Genomic DNA, 28,000 nt, shown 5'->3' with positions numbered 1-28,000 from the left:
GTTTTCTTTGTCTTTCCCTGGCCAGAAATGTTTGCAGCGCAAGGAGATTCCTGTCCCCAAGGGCTTTCTGACTTCCTCTTTCTGGCGTTCCTGATGTCACTCCATCGCCCACCGTCACCATTTTGTTGCAAAGGGGCCATAATAAAGCAACTGAAGACAGCGATATTTGGGAGAAGTCATGTCACTGTGTGTTTCGTGTATTTGTGCCTTGTGACTCGGAGAGGAGATTTTCACAGGTCACAAATCTAAGAGGTCCTTTAGTAGATCTGATAACTCCTTAAAGGAGTCCGCATGACAGTAAACAGAATTGGCCTTTCTCATTTCTGCAAAAAAATTGAAAAAAAAATTATGAGAAGAGTCTAGCACTTGATCTCACCCTTGATTTCCTTTGTCTCTGGTGTCTTCCAGAAAGTAGGTTCATACCTTGACGACTTCACTCTGAGCTGAAGTGACCCACCACTGGCACTCCACCGCCACACCCCAACCCCTCCCCACACGCTGCCCTTGTTCAGGAGAATTCCCAGAATGAGTAAAGACTCAGGGTCACCTTTAAAGTAGCGTTTAACAGTTGAGGCCCAAATCCTGACGTGCAGGACTGGGTTATGGTTGTTTTGCCCTAGTCAGCTTGTGAAGTAATTCTAAATTCAGAAGAAATGCCTGATGTAGACATGGGCTAAATCCCAAATTGCATCGGATTTAGCTTAGTGTCTGGGATTAGGACTGTTAACACGTGTTATATTGAACCAAGGAGCACTGTTTGTCCTCTTACTTTGGAATTTGGTTCCCAGATGCCTCGGGATGCGTGAACCAAACTTTGTTTTTCAGTTTGAATTTAGATGGGCTGAGATGGGGTTTGCACCATTATACGTGAGCTGAGCATACATAAGCAGTGAATTAGGGGTTTAATAAAGATGTTGGGGAAACGTTGAGAACTGCCGTATAATCTCTTACATGTCTGAGTAACGAATGGTGACAGATTTGCCTGACTAAAGCCACGACAAATATCCGGAGTCTGGCTGTTCAGATAAGAGTTGAGATTTGCGTTATGGAGAGACTCATCCTCTTTCATTCTGCAGCGGCAGAGGCTACGGATCTGTTCCTCTCTACTGAATGCTGTATGCGGGCTTGTGTTTGTGGGGGGGATGCCCTGGTAATCTTGAGTAGCTTGAAGCGACCCATTCTAAGAAGTGTTGACTATGGTGCCAACATATAAGTAATAAAGCTTGATTTTTAAAACCCCCTTGCTGGTGTCTCATTGGTTCAGTGTGACCAACTTCCTGAACCTGGAGCCGTGTACATTGTGAGGGGCATGCTGGTGCCCGAGTCTAGGCAGAGAGTGGTATGTTTTTCCCTTTTTTGTCTTCTTGACCTCCACCTTGGGAACACTGCTTTTTTCCTGTCATTTCTTTTTTGGAATGATATACCAATAACTGACCCTGTTGTATCTAGCAGATGGGGAAGTATTTAAGTCTTTTGATGTGGACACAATGGAATGAACACTGGGGAAGGAGTCCGGAGACTTGGGTTTAGCTCACTTTTAGGTTTGTGACCTTGAGTAGGTCATCCACCCTCTCTGAACCTCCATGTCCCCACCTGGGAAACACAAGAACTGGACGAGTCACCAGATGAGTAGTTTTCAAATTGTCCTCCGTAGCGGGGCCTCAGGACAGAGCTTCCCAGCTGGTATGTCATGGCACTTGGATCTCTCTAGCCCTGGGCCTGTGGCCGTTTGCACTTCCTCTCTCTGCCTGAGCTTTACAAGTGGCATCATTTCCTGTGCGTCATGGCAGAACAACTTGGGAAGCACTGACTTCAGGTTGTTGAGTGCATGGGGCTCGGCTGTGTAGTCAGTCAGCATTTGGACACTTTGTGCAAATTGCTTAAAGGCTTCCCTTCCTACTACTGCCATCTGCTGGAAAACTGTCCTATTAATAACTATGGAAATCAATACCAGAAGGTGAGCAGTGCCTCTTACCGGAGTTAAGCAGCTTACATTTGCACAGCCTTTAGTGGAACTCATGGGTCCGCATGGAACTCCGAGAGTCTCGCTGCCACAGCATTTTTGCTTTATGTGCCGTATATATTGGAGTTCTGTGTAAGAACGGGAAAGTTCTTCTGCCAAAAAAGAAATATCAAAAATCAATGGGGGCTTCCTAGGTGGCACGGTGGTTAAGAATCCGCCTGCCAATGCAGGGGACACGGGTTCAAGCCCTGCCCCAGGAAGATCCCACATGCCGCGGAGCAACTAAGCCCGTGCGCCACAATTATTGAGCCTGTGCTTTAGAGCCCATGAGCCACAACTATTGAGCCCATGTGCTGCAACTACTGAAGCCCATGCGCCTGGAGCCCATGCTCCACAACAAGAGAAGCCACGGCAATGAGGAGCCCGTGCACCACAACAAAGAGAGGCCCCCACTCACCGCAACTAAAAGAAAGCCCGCGCACAGCAGAAAAAAAGATCCAACACAGCCAATAAAAAAAAAAAATCATTGGACAAGGTGATTTCTAAGGTCTCTTCCACTTTGAATTTGTACCACTTCATAGAAGACACCTCTTAACAATATTTGAATCTTCTTTCTCTAGACATGTTTAACAGTCTTGCACATGTCATCTGATGCTTGGTATTCCTGTTGGGTTCTTGATGGTAAACCAAGAAAGGGGAGTGTCAGGGAGGCCAGGTTTTCGATACTGACTGATAACGTTGCCTCCAGAGGTAGAGATTGCTGGCCGATAGAGGCAACTCCTGGTGGCTAGTAGTATCAGGTTCCTTACAGTAGAATACCAAGGACTGCATTCCGGTTTTATTTATTTATTTGTTTGTTTGTTTTCCAGATCTTGAGTATAATTGCTTTACAGTGTTGTGCCAGTTTCTGCTGTACAACAAAGTGAATCAGAGCTGTATTTATACATGTATCCCCTTATCCCCACCCTCTTGAGCCCCCTTCCCACCCTCCCTTTCCCACCCCTCTAGGTCATCACCAGTCATCAAATTGACCTCCCTGTGTTATGCAGCATCTTCCCACGAGCTAGCTGTTTTATGTTTGGTAGTGTATATATGTCAGTGCTACTCTCTCACTTCATTTTGAAATTCAAGTGCTCACTTGTCTGCTTGCTTCCTTTCAAGTTTGACCTCATTTCTTAGGCTGAGTGCCCATATTTTTGTTTTATCATTGTCCTACATCACTTTAAAGCAAATTTGATGATGAAATGAAAATTCCAATGGGAGAGAAACCCAACTCATCCCTCGGATAGAAGAATGGAGTTCTGGAGATTTCCCGCCCAGGTGCTGGGAACTTTCCCCCACTTCCCAAGCTTCCTGGGGTGATAGCAGTGACATAATTAGGTGTGGATGTCTTCTCAGTGCCAGGAAAAGCAAAAGAGCCACAGAGCTTCCCACAGGTGCCTTATCAGGCCTGGCCATTCACTTCCCTTTTCTCCATGCCACCTAATGAATCCCTGATACTAGATTTCCTGTGGACCTGCAGAAAGCAGATGTGGGCCATGGTCTTACAGCTATGTGATGAACTTCCAGAAACATCCATCCTAAAGGAATTTATCCTCTAGTTTACAGCCAGGCTCCTTTTTTTAAAAAATAGTCTATACAGATGATATTTTCAAGAAATGTTTTTCTTTTAGCTCCTTCAGGATGTTTACATTAAATGTAGTACATGATCCTGGATTGGAACCTGGTCCAGAAAAAAAAAAGATCTGTGTGTTTGTCTTGTAAAGGATGTTGGGACAATTGCCAAGACTTGAATAAGGTCTGTACGTTAGTTAGATAGTAGTATTATGTCAATGTTCTTTCCTGACTTTCATCATTGTATTGTGTATAGAAATGAAGTGCTCTTAAAGTACTTGGGGGTAAGCGGGCATGTTGTCTGCAACTTATTCTTAAATGATTCAGGGGGAAAATAGGTATCTATACACGTGTGTGTATGTGTAGAATAATAGAGCAAATGTGGTCATATGTTAGCAAATTGGGGAATCTGGGTGAAGGGTGGTGTATGGGATTTTTTTCCTATTATTCTTGTAATTTTGTAGAAATTATTTACAAATTAAAAGATAATCCTACCCCCACTTAAAAAACAAACAGCAAGAAAAAATCAGGCCTTCAATTCTGACAAGGTGACAAATTCAAGCTCTAGAAACTACAACTCTGAAAACAGGACGGTAATGCCAAAGGTGACCTTGAAGTCATCAACCTGTAGCAGGAATGGAACGTTGACTCTAAACAGGTTTTGCAAAATGCTTCCTGCTTAAAGTGAAGTAGGTGATGTGGGGAGTGGAAATTTAACTCAATGGAGAATGTGATTAACATACTTGGAGTGCTTAATGGTTTGAGCTAAAAGTTACTATAGCACAGAAGATAGCTCCATTTCACTTAGGGAAGTTTTTTTCGGGAAGTTGTTCTGCAGGGTAAACTAGGTGAAGTACTAGATGAAATAAGAATGGCAGGATGTTGATAATTGTTGGAGCTAGGTGCTGGGCAGATGGAGGTTTATTGCACTATTCCATTTTCTAGGTTTATGTCTGAAATCGTGCATAATAAAATGTGTAGATTCTAAAGGAAAGAAAAAGGACTTTTCTTGCAGGACTTTTTGGTGCCTTAACTATGCTACTTTGAATTAACCTCCTTCCTGAACTTACCGTGGAACCCCTGAGCTTCTCTTGGGACTAGTATTTCTGGGAATATACTTTTTAAAATGCTTTACCTGGAGGTTAGGGTGGTCAAGAAAGTATCTGGAGATGGTATTTGATCCCGATACTTAAAACTACTCATAAATTTTTTAAAAGAGGGTAAAAAAGTCCAAAAGCCTTTTATTCTAGGTACGCACTGTATCTCTAGTCATCTCTGTGCATATATACGCGGGTATACAAATATAGCTCTTAAATAAATAGCTCTTAAATAACGTGCTGCCATGTTCAGTAACATATCAGATATTGTTCGTCAGTCAGTATGAACTATATCACTAGTATAGTCTTGAATTAATGAATCGTAATTAACCATTTTTCAGTTGGTGACTAGCTGCTTCTATTTTTTTTTCTTACGATTACTGACATTCTTAAATATATTTTCTACCTCCTCAGGTTGAATTCTTAAATATAACATTGCTGTGTCAAATGACATGCAAATTTCATATTCTGATCCATATCACCAAACTGCTCTTCCAGAAAGGTTCCACTTACAGAAACTCAAAATGGGTAAGATTTGTCAGAAACGAGGAGTTTGGGTGTCAGGAAAGAAGGACATTCTAATTTAAGGGGGAAAGTATGAACAAAAGCATGAACAAAAGCATGAAGTTGGAAAAATAAATAACCTGTTTAGGAAGGGGCTAAGCTCAGGCCTGGAGAAGAGCAGTATGAAATGATGCTGTGGAAAGGTATGCTGGCACAAGTTTGTGGAGGCTCCAGAATCTCTGTTAAAATAGTTCAGGTGATTCTGTAGGCAATGGGAAGCTAGTACAATTTTTTAAGAAGGTTTCACATGTTTATGAAGCTAATTCTGTGTGTTCAGGATGAATAGGAAAGAGAGAGACTGAAGGGGCTGAAAAGGTGGTCCCACAAGAGTACATACGGGAAATCAGCAACTGGATTAGGAAGATGTGCCAGGAGAGCAAGGGGTTCACCTCTCTGCTGTCACCTACAGTCCTGTTAAGCAAACCAGCCTGTCAAGTCCAGGCTTCCAGCAGCCATCAGGCCTCTTCTCTAATGTGCTCCTGATTTCAGAGGCAGTCGTTGTAAAGTAACATAACATTTACAGTTTAAAAGTTAATGTGATTTCCCTGGTGGCACAGTGGTTAAGAACCCACCTACCAATGCAGGGGGCACGGTTCAAGCCCTGGTGCAGGAAGATCCCACGTGCCTCAGAGCAACTAAGCCCGTGAGCCACAACTACTGAGCCCACTTGCCACAGTTACTGAATCCCAAGCGCCTAGAGCCCGTGCTCCACAACAACAGAAGCCACGACAATGAGAATCCAGTGCACCGCAAAGAAGAGTAGTCCCCACTCGCCGCAACTAGAGAAAGCCTGCGTGCAGCAACAAAGACCCAATGCAGTCAAAAATAAATAAATAAACTTTTAAAAAATAAAATTTAAAAATAAAAAATTTAAATAAAAATAAAATTTTAAATTTAGTTTAAACATTTTTTAAAATATTTGGTTGCTCTGGTTCTTAGTTGCAGCATGCAAGCTCCTTAGTTGTGGCACGTGAACTCCTAGTTGCAGCATGCCTGTGGGATCTAGTTCCCTGACCAGGGATCAAACCCGGCCCCCTGCCCTGAGAACATGGAGTCCTATCCACTGTACCACCAGGCAAGTCCAAAGTTTAAACATTTCTAAGTGTCTACGTGTATAGTTAGTTCTGTGACATCAAGCACACTCACACTGTATTAACCATCAACACCATCCATCTCCAGAACTTTCTCATCTTGCAAAACTTGCCACTCTGTAACCCTTAAAGACGAGCTCCCCCTTCTCCCTCCCCACAGGCCCTGGCAATCCCTGCTCCACTTTCTCTATGAATTCGACTATTCTAGGGTTGTCCTGGAAGTAGAATCATACAATATTTGCCCTTTTGTGTCTGGTTTATTCCACTTAGAATGTCTTCAGGGTTCTTCCTGTCCTTGTTTTGAAGATCTGTGCTTTTCCTTGCCAGCTCTGACACTGCAGAATCTCATCTGGGAAGAAGTACAGTGTACTTGCCAGCGTGACTTCCCAATTGGCTCCCTTCTTGGGGGGAAAAAAAGAGTAGTGCTTACCTGTTAACTTCCGTGTGTGTGTGTGTGTGTGTGTGTGTGTGTGTGTGTTAGGGAGTGTGTGCACGTTTGAGAGAGAGAAAGAGAAGAGGGAGGGAGGGAGAGATTCTTCCGTGTGTGTGTGTGTGTGTGTGTGTGTGTGTGTGTGTGTGTGTGTGTGTGTTAGGGAGTGTGTGCACGTTTGAGAGAGAGAAAGAGAAGAGGGAGGGAGGGAGAGATTCTTCCGTGTGTGTGTGTGTGTGTGTGTGTGTGTGTGTGTGTGTTAGGGAGTGTGTGCACGTTTGAGAGAGAGAAAGAGAAGAGGGAGGGAGGGAGAGATTCTTCCGTGTGTGTGTGTGTGTGTGTGTGTGTGTGTGTGTGTGTGTGTGTGTGTGTGTTAGGGAGTGTGTGCACGTTTGAGAGAGAGAAAGAGAAGAGGGAGGGAGGGAGAGATTCTCCCAGGGAGCCTGGGCAAGTAACTTGCCATGGCTGCATGCAGTATGTGAAAACATTACAGTTGGTGTGTTTCCCAATGGCTGACCTCTTGAATAACTTGAAAAGGTACTGGGACTAAATGCCTAATCCTAGGACTCATATCAAACCTTCCAAGAACTGTTAGAACAGAAAAAGGAGCTTGGGGGAGTTCCCTGGTGACCTACTGGTTAGGATTCTGGGCTTTCACTGCTGTGGCCCAGGTTCAATTCCTGGCCAGGGAACTAAGATCCAACAAACTGCACAGCGTGACCAAAACAAAAACAAAAAAGAGAAGAAAAAGGAGAGCTTGGAATTCAGTCCCTACCCCCAGCCCCCCTTTTCAAGAGGCTGGAATGGACCTGACTGGATTGGTTACAGAGCTGCTACTGCTGCCTTTTTTTGTTTTTGTTCTGAATGAGCATCTCTCAGAAAACAAAGAGGGCCAGTATCTGCTTTATCATCTCCCTCCCCACACCTAGCAGAGTGTCAGGCATATGGTGAAATTTGTGCAAGGTGAGGTAGGCAGACAATTGCTTTTTCATCGCCAGTGCCAGATGCCGAGGGGGTGGGTGAGAGAGCACCGCAGAGGGCTCGAGACACTAGGCTTTGGCCATGTCTCAGGTCAGACAAGGGGTCCACAAATAAGATTTCTGTTTCTGTATCAATACAGAAGCTCTTTCTTAAGGTCTCAAATCTATATTGCGTCTGGTAAAAGCAGCAAAACCCCCATTTCTCTAGGAGGCCAGACTGATTAAAAAGAAAAATCCCTCCTTTTTGCAGCTCCAGCCCATGACCTTGAGCCCCGTTCTTTGCTGCAGGAGAAGGTCTCAGAAATTTTGGAGAGCTATGAGTGTGTTAGCTATTTTGTACCCAGAGCCGAATACCTGGTTAAGCATTTTGCTGCTGCCCTCTGGAGAAGAGGCCGTGGACGCCATCATCTGTTCCCAGAAATGCACACCCCAGGGAGGAGTTACTGGGTCCTGTTTTCTCTGCATGGAGGATTGCAGGAAATGCCTCTCAACTCCTACGTTTTCCCTCCAGATTCTGTAAAGCTGCTTCTGGGGTGTGGCCACTCCTTTCCTTTTCTCTGCCCTCAGATGCAGTGAGGGAATAGGGACGTTTTTCCCCATTATCAGGCCTCAGGCGGGGCAGCTCAGAAACTGGATTGCAGATCCCAGGCACAGGGAAGAAGCCAAACTACTGAGGACCAAGAAGCTCAGGGCTGGGCCCGGGTCCAATTCTGCTGCAGTGCCTAGTGCCTTTATATTTATTCTAAGGGGAGGATGCTTGGGAACCAGGAGGCTGAGGCCTTCCTGAGCTGCAGAGCTCCTGGTCTGCCTGACTGCACAGGAATGATCTGGGTGTTACTTTCTATGGCTGTAACCCAGCTGTCACTGGAGTGGGGGTGGGGAAAGGGCTTCCTAACTGAGGGTTTCTAGTTTCAGAGCCAGGCCCTTAAACTGCTAAGGCTGTAAGGAACAGAAATTCCAGAAATCCTCTATTTTTCTTTTCTCGGCCCACCAGCATCCACCATCACAATGCCCCCCCTTTCCTACGGCAAGGCAGTATAGCACATTGTTTAAGTGCATGTTCTGATTGCCCGGATTCAAATTCTTGCTTTTCCTCTTGCTAGCTGCCTGACCCAGGGCAAGAGACCCAGCTTCCATGTCAGGGTGCTCTTTTGTAAGGTGGGGAAATAATACCTAAATCATAAAATTATTGCAAAAATATTTTTTTAAAAGGTAGCACACATAGCATAGTGCTTGGTACATAAGGAAAGGTCAGTTAATTGTGGCAAGGAGAATCTTAACGTCTCATTTATAAAATAAGACTAATGTATCCTATTCCACTGCCGATCTGTCAGAAAGCTTTCGATGTAAGAATGTAAAAAATCATTAACTCTTCAAATCTCAGAATGACAGACATAAACTCCAAATTAGTCGACTTTGTTTTTTTTGATCGGATTCGGCCTTTTCTTACCACCTTCACAAACCCGGAGCCCCAAACCAGCCTCGGTTTCTTGACTCCAACCCCCATCAGAGAAAGCTGACTTCGGTCCCCGGAGCCAGCCTTCTCCTAGGGAAAGGGGGCAGGAGAAAGAGAAGCACACGGGGGTGATCTCACCCTTCGGGACTGGGCGTTTTTCCGGCTGGGAGGCGCGGCATTCCCGGCCAGACTGCAGCGATGGCCCTGCCCCGCCCTTCGCTGCAGTCCTGGAAGGGCTCCCAGGGGCGGAGGGGTGGGGTGCCGAAGATTCTCTGCAGGGCGGGGAGGGGCAGGATTGGAGGATGCTAGCTGCGGGGAGGGCGGTGCGGCTGGAGCATCTCAGCCCGCCTGGGCGGAGGCAGCGACTCCACTGCACCATTAACCCCCACCCCTGGCGCGCGCACTCCTCCCCCCTCCTCTCGCTGCTCTCCCGGGGCTCGGCTCTGCCCCCCCATCGCCGCTTCGGCTCCTTCCGGGAGCGCTCGGCCTTTTCCGCCGGGTGATCGGGCGGCGAGCAGGCGGGAGCTCCGCCCCGTTTGTTCAGCCGGCGCTCGTCCCCGCCCCTCGCGCCGCGCTGGGGCCCTTCCCCCGCGCTCGCGCCCGCCCGCCGCCGGAACGCGCGTGGCCGCCTATAAAAGAGGCGGGGCGCGCGCGTCGCCGCCACTACCCGCTGCGGAGCGAACGAGGAGGAGCGGAGGCCGCCGAGCCCCGTCGGTTCCTCCAGCACCCCCGGCCCGACGCACCCACTGCCCTCACCCCCAGGAGCCGGTGAGAGGGGGAGCGGGCGAACTCGAGACGGGAGCGAGGCTTGAGGGCGCCGGGCGACCCCCGGGGCGGGGCGGGGCGGGGCCAGCGCGCGGACAGGTGAGCCCCGCCGGCCTCGCCGTTCCCTCCGTCGGGCGGGGAGCGGGGCGAGCCGCCTGCCACCCGCTGGTGGTGCGTGGGCTGCGGAGGAGCCGCCGGGCCGAGCCTGCGCACCGGCCGCTGGAATGTCATTGACTGGGCGGAGGGGCGGTGAGGCCTCAGGGTCCCTCCCCGCAGCCCCCCTCCCCGCTCAGCCTGGCTGCGACCCCGCCCTGCCCCATCCGGCTGCCGCAGGTGGGGCGGGGGCTTCCTAGTCCGGATCGCTTCTCCATCCCCCTCTCCGCAGAGCGCTCCCCCCACCGCCCCCGGTCCCTTCCTTCCGTGGGGAGCGACTTCTGCAGCTCCTTTTCCCAAATTCCCACCAGCAATGCTGGCCCAACCCTTGAAGGAGGAAGAGCCGGGAGTAAAGGGGTCTTTGACCTTAATTTCATCCTGTGTGGCGATTCTTGGCCTTCCCTACATGCAGAAAGGTCTGAGACTGGCCATCTCCGTTTCTTATCTGTAATAAATATATTTTTCTTCCCAAACCGTGATTTGCTTGTAAGCAGCAGGTAGATGCGGCTCTTGCTTTGTATGAGACCCAAATCAAATAACAGCTTAGGGTTCTTTTTTTTTTCCTTGCCCCGAGACCGGGTCTCTCCAATCGAGGACATATTATTTGTCAAAAATTCTACAGCCATGACGGTGTTGAATGATAGAGCAGCCTTTTGTCTGAAAGCCGTCGCTGCGAATTTGATTACATGCTTCCCAAAGAGAATTGCTTTTAAAAGTCTCTTTGATGTACTGGGATAAAATGTATTTTAAACAAAGGGCTTGTTAAGGTTAAGGGTGGAATATGTTGTAAATTAAAAGCTTAAATAGGCCAGAAAGCTGGGTTGAAATGATGCCTGAACTGCTGCAGCACCTTGTCAAATCTCTTTTATATAATGGATCCTACACTATGTAGGCCCTTTGTTCTGTCTTCTTCATGGTATTTGAGAAAAACTTAGCATGATGGCTGTTAGGGAAGAAGCAGAGAGAGACCATATGAAATATTTTCATAATGTGTTGAGAAATTGCGTCGTCATAGCAATTGGACTTAACTAAAACAGAATGTATCAAAGATGGAAGGGTGGGGGTGTCTGCAGCCAGGAAACAAGAGAATCTGAAGAACAGCAGTGGGAACCCTCAGCTGTATGAAGCCATCGAGCCAAGGTTCCAACTCCTCAAACTAGTCATGTATATTCCCTTTTGTTTGCAGCTAATGTCAGATTTCAAAAGGTCAAATTGAAGTCCAAGTTTTAAAAATGTGCTGCAGCAAGGGCCTCTGAGCAGGAAATTAACAATAAGCCTTTTTTAGTAACTGGGCCAGTATTACTCAAAGGGACCCTCAAAGTGTGTTAGCTGTTATCCAGGGAACTAGATGGAGAGCCAAGACTCAGAAGGCGGATTTGCTCCTTGCTGGACAGGTGTGAGGCAGGCCTGCAGTAAACCATCAGCTGGGTAACATTCTCCAATGTTTTTGGTCTTTGGCAGGGTGTTTGTAGTAATCTAATAATTAGAGCAACCTGATACGATACAGGCTCACAGTATGAGCTTGTCAGGCAATCTGATGAATGGGTTTAGGTGGGGAGAGCTGTTTTTTCAGTGTATCTTTTGGCTCCCTGGGTTAGAATTTCCTCTGCTTTCCCTTTACCTGCCTTCTTCCCTTGGCAGGGCGGGGCAGGCGACTGCAGATACTGAGAAGTGGGTGTCAGGAATAGTCCACAGTCCTGTCATTGCTGAACCTGCACTAAGGACAGTGGGCACGAGGCCGGCCTTGTAATCAATCCTCCGTGGGCTATGCGAGGACTCTGCTAGTCATGCAGCGGGTCTGCTGCAGACCATCAGCTGTGGTTGGAGTAGGTAGAAGAATGCAACGGCCTGATGGCAAATGCTGACTCCAGGAATGCAGAGGAGGCACGCAGAGCTGCTCGCTTGGGGGCAGTGGACCGGAGCAGCTGCGCTTGTACCTCCCTGCCACCTCTTTTGCATATTCCTCTGGTATGGGTTTTGAACAGGAAATAGTATTTTGTGAAGGAAGTGCCCCAGTAAGCTAGTCCCAGGTTAGATCTTTTTAGTTTGAGTTCTTTCTTGTTTCTGATGACTTCATGAAATTATGCTATTTTATTCCTGAATGGAAGGGGATACAGAAATCATCTGGTACTGGGAATCTCAGCTAATTTGTGGGAATGTGGGTTGGGGAAGGGCATGTGTAGTGTTAAAAAGGACATTCAGGGGCTTCCTAGGTGGCGCAGTGGTTAAGTAATCCGCCTGCCAATGCAGAGGTCACGGGTTCGATCCCAGCTCCAGGAAGATCCCACATGCCGCGGAGCAACTAAGCCCGTGTGCCAAATAAATAAATAAATAAATAATAAAAAAAAGGACATTCAGTGTTAGTCAGGATTACTTGAAAATTGGGAAACTGAGACCCAGGAGAGGGTATGGCTTGGCCAAGGCAGCACATCTGCTAAGACCAGAGAACCTTGGTTCTTTCTGCATTTTACATCCCTGGTGGAATTTAGAAGCTCTGTAGAATGAGAAAGGCGCTGGGAAAATATCTGAAATTTGATTTTTACCTGTCTTCATTTATTTTTAAGAGGATCTGTTTCTTGTGAAATTATTGTGTTCAGTTTGCCCTTAAAAGCTTGTTATCTTGCTCTCCCCGCCTCCCTTCAGACGCCACATTCCTCCATCATGTTGTCATCGTTTCGTAAACGCAGAGTCCAGGTATTTGACCAGCATGCAGGAAACGCGTTACCTCTTGAGTTTTGCCCGGCTTGCAGTGAAGACACTTATGTGTCAAAGAGGTTGAATGATCCAAAGAGAGGGGGAAATGCCCTGCCTGCATGACCTTTCTGTTACGCAAACTGGTTAGGGCTTGGGCTTTTGTTTGGTTTATTTTTGGTATTACGTGAACAAAAGTCTTAGTGGATTTATTCTGAAATTTCCAAAGCCTTTTGTTTTTTACATTCCTCTCTTTAAGGCATGAATTTATTAATTTCTTCTCACCCTACTGGTGTTTGCATGTAGTGTTTGCTTATTTTTTTAAATTGATGGTTACTTGGTTCTTAAGAACCAAGGGACTAACCACATTATCTTAGATATTTAGAGAAAAATAATCCAAAAACAAGTAAAAATAGTGTTTCTCAGTTTGACAAATACTGTAAACTTGGGTTTCTTTCCTGTTTCCACTGACTTAAGTTTTTTGCCACAATCCTTATCATGAAATGGAACTTGCGTTTTCTTGTTTAAAAAAAAAAGCTCACTATATGTGTTTTTATTTGTGTACCGTTTTTGAGTGTTTGCTAAATTGGTCCTTTTTCAAAAAGAAAAATGCTTAAAACTAATGGCTTGATATCCCATAAGCAGAAATATGAACTCTGCAAATTTCTAGTGATTGTGGGTGATAAATCCAAGGCAAGCCCTTTTATAAATCAGACTGGTTAATTATTTCAACAAGGTTTATAAAAATGGGCTCATGATACCTTTTTCCTTTTTCAATCTCAGTAACAGTGTTTTGCACTTAAATACCTTTCATCTGAATTTTACAGGTTATAAAAGGTAAGTAGCAGCAGGGTGGTGTTTGGGAGGCATTTAGAAGTAAGTTTTCTGAACCTTGCTCAGTGTTTCTGAATTTTGATGCAATGCAGTATGGATCTTTTGCTTCTTTAAGCTAAATCCCTGCTCACCTCTGCAGAATCCTGCTAACAAGTTTGAAAGGAATTAATCGATTTGAAGGCTGTTGTGCAGATCTACAATCCTGATTGGAATGTGGTTTAAACAAACATTTCTGGTTTTTCCATGGTTAGAATTCTTAATTTATGTATTATTTACCTCTCCGCTTACTCTCAGGTCTGCCGCTAAAATCTGCAGCTGAGCTGTTTTGAGTTAATTCACTTAATCTGAGAATCAATTAGCATCACATTTTGTGCCAATTCTTTGGCGCTTTGTTCTCCGGGAGCCCTTCCATATCCAGGGATGTAGTTCTCCTGCTTTGGAAATGTAAAATGTGCCGGCTTTCTAAGCCAGTGGAAAAGGGCATTATTGGTTCTGCACCTTTGGGCTCTGACTAAGCAACAAAAACAAAACTGATGGATGGTTCCTCTGACCTTTTGCTCTGGGTGATGTTTATGAATTTTTCCATAGAGCCAAGTGCTCTCCTCATCCTTTTAGTCCCCAAAATCCCTTTGCCTGCAAAACAGTATATCTGGTGTCCTGCCTGAGGTCTGAATTCCTCCTGCAGTGTTCCAGACGGCCCTGTCCACCACGTTCAGCTCACTAAGATGTCGGCCCTCCCAACCCTTTGTTTCCAAATAGGCACTCTGGTCTTCGCAACAATTTCACTCTCTTCTGAGGTTCCAGAGAGAAACTCTGATGACTGAATTCTTCCCCTCTCCAAGATCTGCGTTAGGGTGTCCTAAGCTCCTCACTCACTGCAGGTGCCAAGTGTGCAGAATGCAAAGCGTTTGACCTTTGGTTTGAAAGTGTGTGTCTCTGCAGTCTTTTCTGTTGCCTAACAGTTTCCTTCCCACCCACTGCCTCTCCCCACCCTCCAGAGACAGACACCTCCCCTTGCACAGTGGCCTTACAGCTTCTGTGGATTAGGGTAAGGCTTTAAAAAATTCCCTAAGTACACACCAAGAACGGCCTCAAAGAGCCGTCTTTTAGAAGACAAGGATATTAGTTAATGGCTAGCTTCTTTTGTAGGAATCATTTTCAGTTGATAATGTGTATAGGTTGGTGTTGGTTATGAGGAATCATTCTCATGCATGACTTTGGATTAAACTAGAACTTTCTAGGCAGGATTCTTATCTTTAGACATCCCCCCCTTTCTTCCCCGAGATTGAGCAGTATTGTAAGAACGCTGACAAGTTCTTTTTATTTATTACAATGGAGGACATAGTTGTAATTCCTGTTTTATCTCCTGTGCTCAGTTCACATTGCTGGCCGAATGATGCAGCTAGCATTTTGACTGCTGCATTGCAGTCTTCTCTAATAATTATTTGCTAAAATATGACCTTTTTTTCTTCGGTTACCTTAAATAGGAAGCTGTCCTTAAACAGAATACATTCAGCCCTTCATTTCCCCTCCTTCATTCACCACAAACATAGACCTGATTGACAGAATCAGAGTTGAGATTAGCAGTCAGTTGATTGCCATCCTGGTGGTTTTGGGGCAGTTAGTGGAGTAGATGGATAGGCTGGTATGGTCAGAGATAGTTGTTTGTGTTGTGTTTTTTTTTTTCATGGCACATTTCCCAAAGTCACCCTTTCTAGCTCTCAAGAGGTGTTAATCCCATTAAGGCTGGGAACAGCCCGGAGCATTCTCCGTGGAGTCCGCCCTGTCCATCAGCTGTGCATTTCTGGCTTGGGGTGGAGTTCTTGCCGTGTGCAGCAGCCTCAGGGAACATGGCGCACACAGGCAGCGTCCAGAAAATTCCACCGACTCTCAGAGTGTTGGGTGAGCGTTCATAGCGCCTTTGGGTGGCAATAGTTCTCTGGTGATATGAAGTTTTTTCTTGTGTTTAATGTAGTCTGTGGAAATGAACCTTTTAGGAGCAAAAGGAAACTGGAACTTGTATAGAGACAGCTCCCTATCAGGTGAAGGGGTGCGAGGAACTGCTGTTAACCTGTAATCTTTGGCTCCTGTAATCACGCACATGAGAACTGAGTGCCTACAACAGTGGGCGAGCACTGCTGACTTTCAGATGCCCAGCTCCCCGGAGACAGCCGGTTGTGACTTGGCCGAGCTCCCACCGACTGACATCAGCTGATCTACTGCAGGAAAGAAAAGTCCATTATTGCCTGACCAAAGCACTTGGTATAGAATTGACTCGTTCTACTTCACTGGGGTGACAAAGAGGGCCTTTTAGGTTGGTTCATTTCAGCAGGGCCTCGCTGGACTGTCTCCCTGGATTGGTAGGGTCAAATCAGCGAGCGGAACCCAGGCCAGGGGGCTTGCTCAGGGGAAACCTTTGCAGTATTATGTTGGGAATTCTTTTTTCCACATAAAGGGCTGCTTCCAAATGTGATCCTTTAGAGATTTCCATGGCAGCTAAAGGAAAGGCAGTGAATCCTGTGATCTGGGGAGGCAGGACAGACACCATAGACATTAATCTAAAGACTGAGACATCTTGTAGAAAGGCAGGTACTGTGGAGCTATTGTTACATGCATAACTAACTATACATTCCTTAGAAATTTTATAAGCAAGCAAATTAGACACGTAATTTCCTACTGTTTCTCCATCTTAACTGTTTCCAGAGAGATGAGAACAACGGAAGTATATAAATTATTCTTAACCCTAATTGTTTACTATAAGAAGACTCAATCTTAAAAAAATTAATTTTGATTTTTTTTAATGATTTATATATCCTCCTTCCTCCTTTTGCTCCCCCCCTCCAGTGGGGATACAAAAGGTAAGAGTTAGTATAAGGAATTAATAAATAACTGAACAGCCTTTAATAAAGAGTGTGTCAGCTCCCATCAAGTTAAGAAGCACTGATTTTAGTATGCTGGTCTGGGAACCAGAGCATCCTGTGTCACACTGGCTCTACGACCTGCTTATTAGATGACCCTTTGTCTCCTGACCACTTAATAATGAAGTAACAGCAGTTTCTCTGTTTCTAAGTTCAGAGTCTAATTGACTCTAAATGTGTGCCAGGTTCTGTGGTTAGAGAGTAAGATATGGTCTTTTTTATAATTCCTTGGGAGCTCTAAATTCCCTAAAGAACTTACAGAAACGCAGGGAGGAAACAGTGGTCACATGGCAGAATGTGACGTAATGGTGCTCTAAGAGGGGCAGAGAGGGAGTGAGGGCTTCTGATTCAGGGCTGCAGAGGGGACCGTGTAGTTGCTTTAGACTTGGAGGGGTTTGAATGGTATTAATGGTCGAGTTGGGAGTCAGGGAGAGACCATTTTGGACAGAGGGAACTTTCTCGTCTGGGAAGTGGACCTGCCCCAGGCCTGTAACTTGGTGAGGGAGTCTGATTAAGATGTGCCTGGAGCAGGTAACACAGGTGAATAAGTGAATCGTGTTTACATTTTTCTAGTAAATGTGACTGGAAACAGTAGTGATTCTTGTCAAGATCTTGTCGCAAATCAGCCTTCTCCCAGAGAGGCTGATGTATTGATACTAGGGCGGCAGCCTAAACCAGAACCACCCTCTTCTCAACAGACATTTAGTTTGTCAAGGTTACCATCAGTTTTTGGTTTTAAGGACTCTCTTGAAGCCCACTTGAAGAGTGGAAACTCTTTTTTTCAGACACAGCTATCTCCTGATGATACAAAACTGTGCCTTCTTGAACTTGATTTCCCTAAGGTCCCACCCTGCCAGCGTGAAAAGAGCAGCTATCCTGGGTGTGGGCCACTCCAGCTCAGTAATTCAGCTCTGGTTGTTAGGTCGACACCCCCTTGTGTAGCCTCAGTCAGCACATTCTAGCTGTTCATTCAGCCACTGAATCTAGCTGTTACCTGGCTAGAATTCCAGTTGATGACACGGAAATGAAACCAGGGTGGACTACTGAGCTAGCTCTCTCCACCCTTCACCAGTGAACTCAGGGCTGCTGCTCCAACACTCAACAGACATTTGTTACTGACCTGTGTCTGCTAGAAATCGGGACACAACAACAAAGATTGCGTTGCTCAGTCTAACTATACCGTGGGAAGTATGTGCAAGTGCTTTGTAAATCTACGGAGATGTGTGATTAAATCCGAGAAGGGGGAGGGAAGGATCCTTGAGTACAGCTTGGTAAGGAGGCAAGATCCTGCAGCTTCCCCACCTCAGCGCCTATTGCGACATGAATGGGAGTTATCCAGACAGAGGAGAGACACCATTCTGGGCAAAGGAAGCCTGAGCAACCGGCTGGGAGTCTTTGGAGAGAATCATGTGTTTGGCAGGAGGCTTTCTCTGTGGCAGGAGGGAGGGGTAGGGGGCATGGGTGAGATGTATCAGTCAGGTGTGTTGGGCCAGATTGGAAGGTCCAGCTAAAGAGGTGGATTCTTTGCTCTCCCAAAGGGAGCCTGGGAGGTTTTAAAGGATGGGAATGACGTGGCAGAGAATATGTTTCTGTTTATAGTCAAACAAATAAATCAATTGGACTTGGTGGGAGAAAAATAATAACAAAAACAACTGGTTAATATGTGGAACGTCATTTGGAAGGAATGGTGATAGGGCTAAAATCCCCTCATGTTCTCTCCCTGGGACGCTAGGTCTCTTTATAGAACAGTAGTCCTCAGAGTTGGTTAGGTGTCAACGAGGCTTTCCTTGACACCTCTGGAAGCTGTTTTAATCTCTGAAGAGCTGGAAACTTTGCCCGGAGCTCAGCAGCGTTGTTTACCTCACATCTGGATGGGGGCAGGGAGTGGGAGGCCACACAGCAGCCTCCAGGCCTAATCTTTAGCCCGGGTTCCCTTTCCCATCGGCCGGGCCAGGCGAACAGGATAACGGAAAGAGCTCGCAAATGTTTCCCGGGCAGCACAATTTTTATATATATTGTATAAGTTATGGAGCAATAGTTGGAGAGACCGTAAAGCTTATCTGGTCTGCTTTTTTTTTTTTTTTTTTTTTTTAACCAAGTCTCAGACTCTTCCTGTAGAAAGTGATTTTAAATTTAGAAGGGTCTTGGGACCATCTCATTTTTCACTGGCATTTTTAGTCATTCTGAGAAATTGAGGCACAGAGAGGGAAGGCAGCTCGTACAAGGTCACATGTCAACTGACAGATTTACATGCTTTTTGTCACATTAGTCTATACCTGTTTCCTACTGTGGGTCCTTCCTTGATTAGAGGATAAAATGGCTTATTCCTGAGAAGAGCAGGTAGCATTTTCTGGTTTCTCCCATAAATAGGCCAGATTTTCTTTTTGACATTAAAGTTTGGTGAAACTGTCCAGAAATATGAGAGTTTAAAGCTGGCGTAGATTGAGTGCTATGGGGAGGTACCGCCTACTCAGCCTGCGTGTGTGGTTAACTGGACCAGGTAAGAGTCAGGTAGGATAAATCTTTTGCCACACCTTTTTTTTTTTTTTTTTTTTTTTTTAAAGATATGCTGTGATTTTCTTTTCATTTAGTGCATTCAGATGAAGCAAAGGCTGTTCATTGCCCAGGCTCGCTGGCAGCCCGAAGCAGACTTGTAGGACGTACTTTTTGGGGTAACTGAGAAATCCAGTACCTTAGGTAAATTCTATTGGTTTTTGATGTTGAAGACTCAGTTACTTTATAATCATTCCCTTTTCTTACTGAATAACAGGCTGAGATCGAAAAAGATAGAAAAGCTGAATTCAAAGTAAATGTTTTCTAATCTCCACACCATGAAATGCACAGACCAGATGAAAGGACTGTTGCATGGCTTTCTCAGTAATTCTTTGAGCTCCACAGTTGGTGTTTCCTTTGAATTCTCAAAGCTCTGCAGAATTGACAGTGTAAACCATAGTTCTCCCCTTCACATCTCTCGCCTGGTCTCGCTGCAGTGTGGGTGAGGCGTCCTCTGGGGCACACGTGAACAGCCAGTTTTTACAAAGGAGTGAGGTCTGGGCTTCACTGGTAGCTACTGAGAAGGGACCACCTTCAGTTCATTTGTCTGCTCGGGCTTTCATAATGCTTTATTTCCTTCTAAGAGGCTAACACCATTAAACCTACTTTGGTGTCTTGTGCTTACCTCAGGGATTTCTGTCTTTTCAGAAAATGGACCCAAGTGGGGTCAAAGTGCTGGAGACAGCAGAGGACATCCAGGAGAGACGGCAGCAGGTCCTGGACAGATACCACCGCTTCAAGGAGCTCTCGACCCTGAGGCGCCAGAAGCTTGAAGATTCCTACCGATTCCAGTTCTTCCAAAGAGATGCAGAGGAACTGGAGAAATGGATTCAGGAGAAACTTCAGATCGCATCTGATGAGAATTATAAAGACCCAACCAACCTGCAGGTGCGTCTGACATGCCTGCCCAAACTCTAGAGCTCAAATGTCTTTGCCCAAAAGTTGTACCAAGAAAGATATTTAATTGTGACCTTGAGAGATTGAGCGGCAGCAAGAATGTAGATCGGACATAAGGAAGGACTGACTCACTATTCTTGAAAAGCCCTTAGTGATTGTATTAGCGTGAATATGGAATCCTGCAGATTTTGATTTATCTTTTGTGGATGCTTTAAGCTGATGGTTCTCAATCCACTGCCTTGCAACCATCAGTGATCCTTTAGCATTTTTCAGGGAAGGTCTGGGTTGACCTCTTGGAATATGTGTTTTTGAGAAAGGTATGCTAACTAACAGTGTTGTTGCTGGTGAAAATTTATAAAGCTGTTTAAAAAAAAGCCAAAGCCTTTCTTCTCGTTGATTTTGGTGAAAGACTTTTTTTTTTTGGAAGTGGAGCAGTGGTTGTACCCATGGTTCTTTTACTACACCAAAGTCATCTGAGAAGAGAAAATGACGAACGCTGGTTTAGGTGCAGGCCCTGCCCAGCTCAGCATGTGATTAAAGAGAGAGATTGAGAAATGGAATGTATCAAATCAAATCAGTCAAAGAGTACGGCTTCTAAAGCCAGCTAAAAAAAAGCGTCAGGTCATGCATGAATGTGAACGGATTCGTCAAGGGTGAGCACTGCATGCTAAGAACATTCCTAGTATGGTTCTCTGTTTCTAAAAGGGATGGAATGTCCATAAAGGCTAATTTCCTGATAGACAAGAAAATTAGGATATTTTGTACCATCTTGCTGTCTGCAGAGTTGTGATCCTGAACGGCCAGGCTCTCAAGGGGCAGGTGTAGGTGCGGGCAGAGCATTTGAGTAATTGAGCCAGTGGGGGGATGGGGGGGATGCCGAGTGAGGCGTCCATAGTGAGAGGCAGTGGGATGCAGGAGGGGAGGAATAATAGGGAGCTGGGGGCAGAATGACACGTGCTGAGGAGCGTGGAAGGCTCATTTCACGGTCCACCGACAGGGCAAGCTGCAGAAGCATCAAGCCTTTGAAGCCGAGGTACAGGCCAACTCGGGAGCCATTGTGAAGCTGGATGAAACTGGCAACCTGATGATCTCAGAAGGGCACTTTGCATCCGAAACCATCAGGGTGAGTACGAGCGGTGCCCTGTGTGGATGGCCTTCGTCTTTGTAGGTAGTAGAGGAATGTGGATTAATGCTTACGTGTGGGTTTGGGTTCCTACAAAGATAGATTTTTCTAGCTTTTTAAAGGAATTTGTGCAGTATCCTAATGGAGTTACCCAAGTTCTGCCTTTGTAATATGATTCAGTATGTCTATAAACAAGCGTTTGTGTACTCAGTGAGGAAATTAATGTTCTTTTTGTAGAACAAATTAGGATGCAATTAGACTTTAAAGAAGATTGCATATACTAAACTTTTAACATTTTCAGATGGTAATTGTATGGGAGAGCGTATTAGTGAAATTGGTGAATTTACGGATTAGGACACAAAGATAAATAGGATTAATCACAGACACTATAAAGTTCTCTGTCGGAAGGCTTGCTCTCTGGATCTTGGTGCCTTGCCCCAGGAGGGGTTCACTGAAGCCTGGTCAGCAAGCCTGTTAAAAGTCCAGCCGTGAGGAATGGTGTGTGGTACCTGTTGGTCGGTGACCATGGCAATAGTAACTGAGTTTGAAGCAGAAGTCCTCAGATGCTTGGTCTGGCTTGTTTGGGTGCCGTTCATTGGAGTTGGGGCAGTAATTGGTCTTTCTGTTTTGCTAAACATTTCCAACACCAGGGTATTAAGGGAAGACAAGCCTCTTCAGGATGAGGTGTGCGTGCTTAGTTTCTCATGACTGGATGCTCTCGTCTGTCTCTGATTTCCTTCTTATCTATCTCTGTGTTTTGTTCTTTGTTATGCAAAGTCTCGTTCCATTGAGGGACCAACCTCTTCAGTCCTTGAGCTGTCAAGGCAATCCCAAAGACTGAGATGAGAGCTACGTTCTTAAGCCCCAGCTAGAAATGCTTCATCGCACTGTCCCTGAGAGCCACAGGGGAGCATCCACAGGAATTTCATCCCCTTAGGATCCGGTCTAGTAAATACTTGTTGTCTCCCTTTTGCTCTAATATACTCTGCAGTCTTATGTTGAAGATTTGCAATTAGCCTTAAACTTATTATTAATAAACTACTAGTAGTAATGACTGTAAATAGGAAATAAAAGTAAATTCTAAATGCCATACGGCTATTTAATTACTACATTCAACCCATTTGGGCAATGTAACACGTCTCTGCAATTAAATACAAAGGTGTACCTGCCCACTTGCCCACTCTTTTGTATACAGTCTTACTGTAAATGAAATCACACAGAGTGGATGGGGCGGCTCTGTACTAGTTTAACCAGGTTACAGACAGGGAATATGAGAAATAGATAAAGTGTTTGGCTTTAGTCATTAATCTGGGGGAGGGCGACCCAAAGCTCACTTCATTCCCCTCTTCCCTGTTTAGAGATCTTAGTAAAGCAGCATTTGAAAGTACTATTTTGCTGTTTGTTGAGAAGCTGTTAGTAGCTATTTATGTGCGAACACTTTGCTAGGACTTTTACATACGTTATCTCGACTCTTCACAAGAAGCTTGCGAGGTAGCCGTCGTACAGAAGGGTGGAAGTGGAGGCTCAGAGAAGTGTGAGTAACGTGCCCAGATTCCCACAGCTAACAGGTGACAGGACCGGTGTTTCACTCCATTCCTTTCTCTCTCTGGTCACAGTTGTTCGCTTTATTTTCCCAGCCCGTTTCATTCCTATCGGATTCCTATTAGATTTCCCCCAACTGCTCCCCCGAAAGCCGCTGCTGCTTGCTCAGGCCCCTGTTGAGAAAGCCGCCTGAGTCAGCCAGGATCCTTCTCCGCCCTGCCAGCCGTCCGCGGGTTTCCCAAGTGCCCCTGCCTCTCTGCCCGCGCACGCTCTCAGACACCAGTAAGCTTGCGAAACTGGCCCCTGTCACACCTGCAGTAGTGACAAGATGAGACACACAGAGCGTGGGAAAGTTGTTCCAGTCCTGCAACAGGCCTGGCCCGGGTGCTTCCCTGGAGGGGGTGGAAAAGACATTTGTGAGAGACTGACAGCTGACTTGTAGGTGAGGATTTCCTTGAGCCTTCTGTGGCCCCATTTTAATTTGAGCAAAGGGAGGACTTCCCCGGCGGTCCAGTGGATAGGACTCAGTGCTTCCACTCCCGAGGGGGCAGGGTCCGTCCCTGGTCAGGGAACTAAGATCCCGCGTGCCATGTGGTGCGGCCGAAAAACTTAAAAAAAATTTGAGCAGAGAGTTCTCATTTAATCCCTGCGTTCGTGCTCCCAGGTCCCACAGTCATCCGGGCGTGGTAACTGACCTGGCCCGGTAACGCGGTAGCTCAGTTCGGCAGGCAGTGTCAGTGTGGAGGAAGGTGGGTGGGTGTGGAGACTGTGTGTGTCCTGGGTAACCTGTCTGTCACTGGTTTAGACTTTCACACCGTACCGGACGGCGTGGCGCCCCATAGTGACCGCCACCCACATTGGCGTCCACATCCGAGTAGGTGGAGTGTTGACGTGCTGTGGGTTGCCTGTCCCCCTTGCCTGGGAATGCCTTTCACTTCCTTCTCCGTGATGGACTCCAGTTTGAGCCGTCAGCGACGGAAGTGACTGTGGTGGTGGAAGTGAATTGTGTGAGCCTTTATTTTCCTCCCAGTGCTTTCTCCTTTCAAATGAACCACCTGGACTTGTTTCTGAGAGAATCCACCCATGTTGACTATCCCGTGGCTTTCAGCGTCTCAGTTTTCCGGGAGTGGCATCTCAACGATGGGTGGATCCCAGGCTTCTCTCCTGGTAGTGTTTGTGTTTGTGTCACTTGTTTCTGTCTGTGTTGTACAGAAACTCCCAGTATCTTGGGTAGGCATAACCGACACCTGGAGATTGGCTTAGAATACCAGCATGCATCGCCTACGCTTGAATTAAGGATAATCCCCCTGGTTCTTGAGTCCTCACAAGGGCTGTTCTGTCAGAACCCAAAATGCTGGGAAGTGACTCTCTGGGCCCGTGGCTGTCACGTGGACGCAGCTTGATGGAAACCTCACTTGGGATGTCCTGTACCGCAGGTTGTATCTTTTCGTGGAAGCACCGCAACGTCTTCTGCCGAGAAGCCTCTTTGGCAGCTGACTGTGTTTCAGGACCCCATCTTCTTACCTTTATGCTGAGGTTTTCCTCTTGTGCCTCATAATTATTTCTTTACATTTACGATGCCTGCAGGACCTCTTGTTCTCTCCCCTTTACCTCTGGGATTTCAGGACACACCCTTCAGTGATTCCTGCTGCAGTTCCACCATCATACCTCATCTTTCCTTTCCCAATAGTCTTCTGACCTAGAAATCCCACCTTAATAATTTAACAATTAATAATAACCAAAAACATTACCTAAATACCAGTCATATGATAGCAGTAATCATTGATGATTATAAAATAACAGTAAATTCCTTGGAGTAAACTAGAATACATCTACCTACAAAAGGTCCATTATTTTGTACTCTAAGACCTACCAAACCACGGCGAGATATGTGCATTTTCCTCTTGGTTAAATGTACAGCTTCCCCTCAGTGCAGGGATTATCTTTGTAAAAAGACGTGTACAGAGCTCCGTGAGGTTTCTAGCCTGTTGGACCTCTGTGGAGGCGCCAGGTCCCACGGAACCGGCTGTAACCTGTGGGGTTGGGCTCCTTAACCTCCAGACTCGTTTGACGGAGCTGCACCGCCAGTGGGAATTACTTCTAGAGAAGATGCGGGAGAAAGGAATCAAGCTGCTGCAGGCCCAGAAGCTGGTGCAGTACTTGCGAGAGTGTGAGGACGTGATGGACTGGATCAATGACAAGGTACGTTTGAGAAGGAAGGTGCGCTGGGGCGGCCGTGAGGAAGGAAGGGAAGAGACCCCCGCACGTCCGCAGCTGAGAGCCGGCGGAGCCGCAGTGCAGCCGCTTCAAGCAGAAGGCCTGGCGGGGGTGGGGGTCACTGCCTCTCCAGCTGCTCTTTGCATGTGTTCCCCTCGGTAACTGAAACGTGGAGCCTCTGAGCCGGAAATGCCGGGAGCGCGACCTCTTAACTAGGAGAGCAGCGCACAGAAAACTGTGTTCCCCGAAGCTGCCGCGGCCCCTCCCTAGTGCCCATTTCATGATGGGTTTCTGGGAGTCATTGTTACCGAGTGGTTTTTGGTGACTCTGGCTCTGTTGTGGTCCCTGAATAGGAAGCAATTGTGACTTCTGAGGAGCTGGGCCAGGACCTGGAGCATGTGGAGGTTTTACAGAAGAAATTTGAAGAGTTCCAAACAGACATGGCTGCCCACGAAGAAAGAGTTAATGAAGTGAACCAGTTTGCCGCCAAGCTCATCCAGGTGAGCAGGACACTGCTGTGTGCGTCTCACAGCGTCATGTTAACTCCCTGTAGCATTAATGTGATGTGATGTAACATCGTTCCATTAATTTTTCCAGAAGAAAAATTTTGATTGGGTCCCTGATTTCTGAGTGAGCAGGTTTGGGTAAAGCACATCTAAGAGTTCTGTTTAGATCTAAGGAAGGCAGCAGTACTGATCACTCCTAGGTTAGAAAATGCTTTTTAACTTGTGGCCGTGGGCAGGAAGGGCAGAGTTTGTTTGATCTGTTTCCTCCACCCACTTTCAGGTAGGGCTGGGTGAAGCTTTTATTGGGCTTCCGAAGCTGGGGGTCGGGGTTTCTCAGACTAGGGTGTGGTGGCGGAAGCGTCCCGGGCTTGGCAGACGTCCACCACTGCCTGACGGCTCTTCCCTTCCTGTTTGAATCGAAGCTTCCCTGGGCTCCCGGGAGCCTGGGGGCCTGTGATGAACGGCTCTCTACTGGGACCTCTGGAGCCAGGCAGCCCCTCCCAGTTGCACATGTGTGCGGTCCTCTCGCTGCTGCTGTATTCTCACCTGCTACCGCGTGGCTCCACAGACACCCAGCAGGAAGAACTTGGGAGTTTTTGGTTTAGGGGAAACTTGATTGGGGGGTGGTTCAAATCTTAAATATACAGATCCTTCAGGACTGGTGCTTGTTCCCTTTTGGTTCAGCGATGAAGGGAAAGGAGAGCCAGCGTTGCTCAGATGTACCCTCGCCCTCCCGTGTGACGGGTGAGCTGCCCCGGAATCCTGGGCTGCCCCAAGGTTGTGCTGAGGAGGGCAGGCCAAGCCTGAGATCGCACAGGTGGATCCCACAACCCAGGAGTGCTTCACCTTCTTACTTAAAACAAAACGTGGTTAGTGGGGAAGGATACTTTGAAAGGAGTATCTCCAGTCTGAAGTCAGGAACAAAGCCGGGAGAGCAGGTGTCTGGGCAGGAGTGCTTGCTAATAGCCTTGTGATGTCTGAGATACTGAACTTTGGAGCAGCTGGGGCGAGCGATGCATTGACAGGGCAGCCACAGAGGTGCAGCTGAAGGGTCTTAACAGGGGGTCTGGTGCTGATACACAGAACCACTCTAAAGGCTGGCCGCGCGGCTCCAGGGCCCAGAGAGTGGCTCTCCCCTTTCTGCAGAACAGCACACGGAAGCTCTTTTTGAGTGAGCTTCCCTTCATTCCGCACAAAAAGCCAGGATTTGTTCAGAACAGTGAGGTTTGCCGAGGCAGATGCGTTGGGGGCCGAGGCCGGGTGAGCGGTTGGTGGGGTCGGAGGTGCCGTCTTGAGCGCAGCCTCTGCCTTCCCGGCACAGGAGCAGCACCCCGAGGAGGAGCTGATCAAGACCAGGCAGGACGAGGTGAACGCCGCCTGGCAGCGGCTGAAGGGGCTGGCCCTCCAGAGGCAGGGGAAGCTGTTCGGGGCGGCCGAGGTTCAGCGCTTTAACAGGTACCAGGCCGGGTGGGCTTGCGGGCAGGGATCTCCCTGGGGGCAAGCGTAGGAAGATGCAGGGCTGTCTTGGCCCCGTGTGGCATCCCAGTCCCGGGTGGACGTCATAGCTGGGGGTACTTCTGTGCTGTAGGGACGTGGACGAGACCATCAGCTGGATTAAGGAGAAGGAACAGTTAATGGCCTCTGATGATTTTGGCCGGGACCTGGCCAGCGTCCAGGCTCTGCTTCGGAAACACGAGGGTTTGGAGAGAGATCTCGCTGCGCTGGAGGACAAGGTGGGTTCTGAAGGCAGCTTACTCTCTAATGAGTGAGCCGGGGTCTGGAGAGCAGCCCTGACAGAGTGTATCTCCAGGTCAGAGCCCTGTGCGCCGAGGCCGACCGCCTGCAGCAGTCCCACCCTCTGAGCGCCACCCAGATCCAGGTGAAGCGAGAGGAGCTGATCACCAACTGGGAGCAGATCCGTACCCTGGCCGCCGAGAGACACGCACGTCTCAACGATTCCTACAGGTAGGGATGCGCCTCCAGGCCCCGCAGCCCTTGCCGGGGGCTCTTGTGTTAGAGATGAGAGGAAGGCAGAGCTGATGGTCAGTTCCCTGCACTGAGGAACCTTCTGCGTAGCTTGACAGGTTTCCTCTAGGAAGACAATGCTGACGGCTTTTTCTTACTGTATTTGTTACCTGTGTTTATGTTTATATTAATATATTTGTCTATTATATATGTTTGAAGACTGGTAACTCTGTAGTATTTACGTATACACAAATGGTATTTATAACTTGATAAATATCTTTTTTCCATCCTGTATCGCTGAGTTAACCACCAATAGAAATGGAAATACGTCCTTACCAGTCTGAGTATCATGTGGAATAGCCTGTTAAAATTGAGTAAATCCAGGATTGAAGGGAAAGAATGTTTCTTACTAATAATTGGGGGTTGAACTTGGGAAAGACAAGGAAGTTGAAAATAAGAGACAGCTTGGGAAATAGAGTGCTGGACAGAACCTAAATTTTTTTTTTTTTTTTTTTTTTTGGCGCACGGGCTTAGTTGCTCCGTGGCATGTGGGATCTTCCTGGAGCAGGGATCGAACCCATGTCCCCTGCCTTGGCAGGCAGGTTCTCAACCACTGCGCCGCCTAGGAAGCCCCCAGAACG

General features: G+C 47.0%; 2 protein-coding genes and 1 long non-coding RNA gene across 6 annotated transcripts in view; 2 read left to right on the top strand and 1 right to left on the bottom strand.

Annotated features, from left to right (window-relative positions):
- GLE1 (GLE1 RNA export mediator) overlaps positions 1-370 on the top strand; it is a 34,394-nt gene extending 34,024 nt beyond the window's left edge. The window contains exon 16 of the mRNA XM_057723969.1: positions 26-370. Coding sequence (XP_057579952.1) covers positions 26-94 — 69 coding nt within the window. The 3' untranslated portion in view covers positions 95-370. The remainder of the gene's footprint in view (positions 1-25) is intronic.
- LOC130846019 (uncharacterized) lies at positions 198-8,147 on the bottom strand. The gene is made up of 3 exons (XR_009051496.1): positions 8,094-8,147; positions 1,976-2,115; positions 198-323 (listed from the first exon to the last, which is right to left on the bottom strand). It is a non-coding gene; the product is annotated as an uncharacterized LOC130846019 (long non-coding RNA).
- Positions 8,148-9,840: 1,693 nt separating this feature from the next.
- Positions 9,841-28,000, top strand: part of SPTAN1 (spectrin alpha, non-erythrocytic 1) — a 57,676-nt gene continuing 39,516 nt past the window's right edge. For all 4 annotated transcript variants that reach the window (XM_057724684.1, XM_057724683.1, XM_057724682.1 and 1 more), the window contains exons 1-8: positions 9,841-9,963; positions 19,758-19,997; positions 21,004-21,129; positions 24,733-24,873; positions 25,242-25,388; positions 26,716-26,849; positions 26,983-27,127; positions 27,205-27,359. In XM_057724684.1, coding sequence (XP_057580667.1) covers positions 19,761-19,997; positions 21,004-21,129; positions 24,733-24,873; positions 25,242-25,388; positions 26,716-26,849; positions 26,983-27,127; positions 27,205-27,359 — 1,085 coding nt within the window. In that variant the 5' untranslated portion in view covers positions 9,841-9,963; positions 19,758-19,760. The remainder of the gene's footprint in view (positions 9,964-19,757; positions 19,998-21,003; positions 21,130-24,732; positions 24,874-25,241; positions 25,389-26,715; positions 26,850-26,982; positions 27,128-27,204; positions 27,360-28,000) is intronic.

Source organism: Hippopotamus amphibius, chromosome 2 (assembly GCF_030028045.1).
Source record: "Hippopotamus amphibius kiboko isolate mHipAmp2 chromosome 2, mHipAmp2.hap2, whole genome shotgun sequence".
NCBI lineage: Eukaryota > Metazoa > Chordata > Mammalia > Artiodactyla > Hippopotamidae > Hippopotamus > Hippopotamus amphibius.
This window is presented reverse-complemented; position numbering and strand designations above follow the sequence as displayed.